This window comes from Quercus suber, unplaced genomic scaffold (assembly GCF_002906115.3).
Source record: "Quercus suber isolate HL8 unplaced genomic scaffold, Cork oak 2.0 scaffold_1766, whole genome shotgun sequence".
In the NCBI taxonomy this organism is placed as follows: Eukaryota; Viridiplantae; Streptophyta; class Magnoliopsida; order Fagales; family Fagaceae; genus Quercus; species Quercus suber.
The window spans coordinates 482-3,488 of record NW_027071120.1 but is presented as its reverse complement, the minus strand read 5'-3'; the positions used below and the strand labels follow the sequence as shown (position 1 = coordinate 3,488).

At 31.8% G+C, this 3,007-nt stretch overlaps 1 protein-coding gene across 1 annotated transcript; it reads left to right on the top strand.

Moving 5' to 3' along the window:
• Window positions 1-168: 168 nt before the first annotated feature.
• Window positions 169-2,765, top strand: LOC136066077 (endonuclease 1-like; the record flags this gene model as incomplete). Its single annotated transcript, XM_065769942.1, has 8 exons — window positions 169-349; window positions 449-556; window positions 687-742; window positions 829-912; window positions 1,023-1,118; window positions 1,228-1,292; window positions 2,082-2,155; window positions 2,343-2,765. Coding segments are annotated over 8 exons (789 nt in total), but the record flags the coding sequence as incomplete, so codon positions are not given.
• Window positions 2,766-3,007: the final 242 nt, after the last annotated feature.

Below are 3,007 nucleotides of genomic sequence, written 5' to 3'. Positions count from 1 at the left end.
AGAGAGAGAGAGAGAGAGAGATGCAATCAAATGTGTAAAATCTCCAAGGATAATTGCGGCTTCATCGTCCTTAAAAATAAGTAAATAACAATAAGTTGTACACCACAATCAATCAAACATAATGATGATGACTAACTAATTGCTACTACTTGCTTGCTTAATTAATAGGGTCTTCTAGGGTCTGAGGCATTAGAAGTTATTCAAAACTTATTACCCCTTAATGTCAATGGCGACCTGTCGGCCCTTTGTACATGGCCTGACCAAGTCCGGCATTGGCATAAATATCGGTGGACAAGCCCACTTCATTTCATTGACACACCCGATGATGGGTGCACTTTCAATTATCAAAGTAAGCCAAATATTTTCTTCTTTTTGGTGATATAAGTATATTTGCAATTAATATAATTTTTTTAATTAAAAAAAAAATGTTTACATGGCATGGGGTTAGGGGACTGTCATGATCCGCATGGAGTGGAGGACGTGTGTGTTGCAGGTGCCGTTCAAAATTTCACCTCTCAGCTTGTGCACTACAGAGAGGGAAGTGCTGATCGTAGATGTAAGGAAATCCAATGAAACAAAATTTGATTGTATAGTTTGTCCTAATTAATTATATATAAGATTGTTTTGGTTTAGCAGTTCCATGTGTATATATATACATATACATATATATATATATATATTTGCAGATAATATGACTGAGGCCTTGTTATTCTTGTCACACTTCATGGGAGATATCCATCAAGTATGTGAGAATTTTAACATCTTTTTTCTTTGATAAAATTATCACTTGTCCAAAAAAGATCATTTTTTTTTTCTTGATTTCTCCAGCCAATGCATGTCGGATTTACAAGCGATGAAGGAGGAAACACCATAAATCTACGCTGGTTTAGGCATAAATCTAATCTGCATCATGTAAGCTGCCTAGATAGGATCTCCATAATAAGTGATAATGTATGTGGCTTTTTAAAGTTTTTTGAAAACTCTTCATAGTTTAAATAACTCTCTATTAACTTTACGTACAGGTATGGGATAGGGAGATCGTTCTAACTGCTCTATCAGATTATTATGAAAAAGACATGGACCTCCTCCAAAAAGACATAGAGGGAAACTTCACCGATGTAAGACTAACTAATTAACTTCCTCACTAGCATTTAAGAAACAAGATTCTTTTTTTCTTTTTCCAATAATGAAATTAGTTGCTTTTGATTATTAACTATATAGTTACAGGGAATCTGGTCTTCTGATGTTTCATCATGGGAACATTGCGATGATATTCTTTCATGCGTAACCAAGTGACTCTCTCTCTCTCTCTCTCTTGTACCCCTTATTCAGATTTATTTTTCAACATATACTTCTTGCAAAATTTCTAAAAAATTAAAGATTAATAGCTATGTTATCAATAAATTTTTTAAATTGCAAGTTTTTGAAATTTAAAACTATGCATAAAATATAATCTTATAGATCATATAGTAAATAGTATTTGACTGAAACAAAATTTGACATGTGTATTAAAAGGATAAAGAATATGTAATTCAACTGTTAGATTTAAAAATATGTAGTAATGTTTATTTTATTGAGTGAGGTTGTAGTTTTAGGCTACAACCTTAATCAATATCTTTTTATTAGAGGTGAATTTTGACAAATCCATCATTCGATTACATCTTGTTCTTATATTCTCCATACTTGCAAGATTTCTAGAAGATTAAAAATCAATAGCAATGTCATCAACAAATTGGTTAAATTGTAAGTTTTTGTTGTTTAAATTTATGCATAAAATATAATCTTATAAATCATATAGCAAATAATATTCGATTGATACAAAATTTGACATGCGTATTAAGAGTATAAAGAATATGCAATTTAATGATTAGATTTTAAAAATAAGTAGTAATGTTTATTTTGTTGTTAAACATTGTTCATACATAAAACATCCTTTGCACATGCATGTAGGAATGCAAACACACAAACAACACAAATACACACGGATAACACAAACACACCCCTTAGCTCTTACAAATCACTTTTCAACGTCGATTTTTTCCCCTTTCTTTGTTTTTTCCCTAATGGTGGTATATATGCAGGTGGGCTGTGGAGAGCATAAATATAGCTTGTAAATGGGGTTACAAAGGAGTTGACCCTGGTACAACTCTAGCAGGTATGCAAATTATTTAGGATTGTCCATTTGTTCCAATTTGTCAAGCATAAAATAACAAAAGAATATTACAATTTCGACCATCATCAAATTACAAAACAAATCAGGGTATAAAAAAGTGATTAACAGCTAGCCTTGTTTCAAATTAGGATGACACAGTAGTTAATTTGCATATTTTGTGTGCTTTCAGATGATTACTTCGACTCAAGGATGCCAATCGTTATGAAACGAATTGCTCAGGGTGGAGTTCGATTAGCTATGATTTTGAACCGCCTTTTTGGTGACACTGATGAAGGATTTGCAATAGCTACTTAAAGCAGTCCATCAACACAAAAATGCTTGAATATTCTTCATTTTCTTTTGTTGACCAGTAATTGCTTTTAACTGAACTTGTTAATAATTGTTAATTTGTATTTAATGACTGATCCTATAGGTTAGTCATTCATCCTCAGTTTAGTTTATAGATTCAAATAAAAGAACCTCTACTTCATTCAGATATGAAATCCTCCAGCATATGTACAGTCCATACATATGAGAAATAGAGAACCGTGTAACAACTTCAAGCGTGGAATAACATTTTTTCTAATGATTCTGTAGTGCATTCCACAACAAATCATGATGAATAAATTAGCAGTAGTAGATTAGGTTGTTATTGTTCCAAATTTGTATTTGACAGGAGTTAGTTACTATTTTTTAGAATAATTATTATCTCGTTATAAGAATTATTTATGTTGTGTGAAAGAATCAATGGAACTCAAGCAGAAAATTAACCCAAAAAGTCTATTCTTCCTCTCAAGTTTGGGAAGCTAGTCACCTCAAATTGAGTAAATTATCTTTAGGGATGGCAATTGCTAC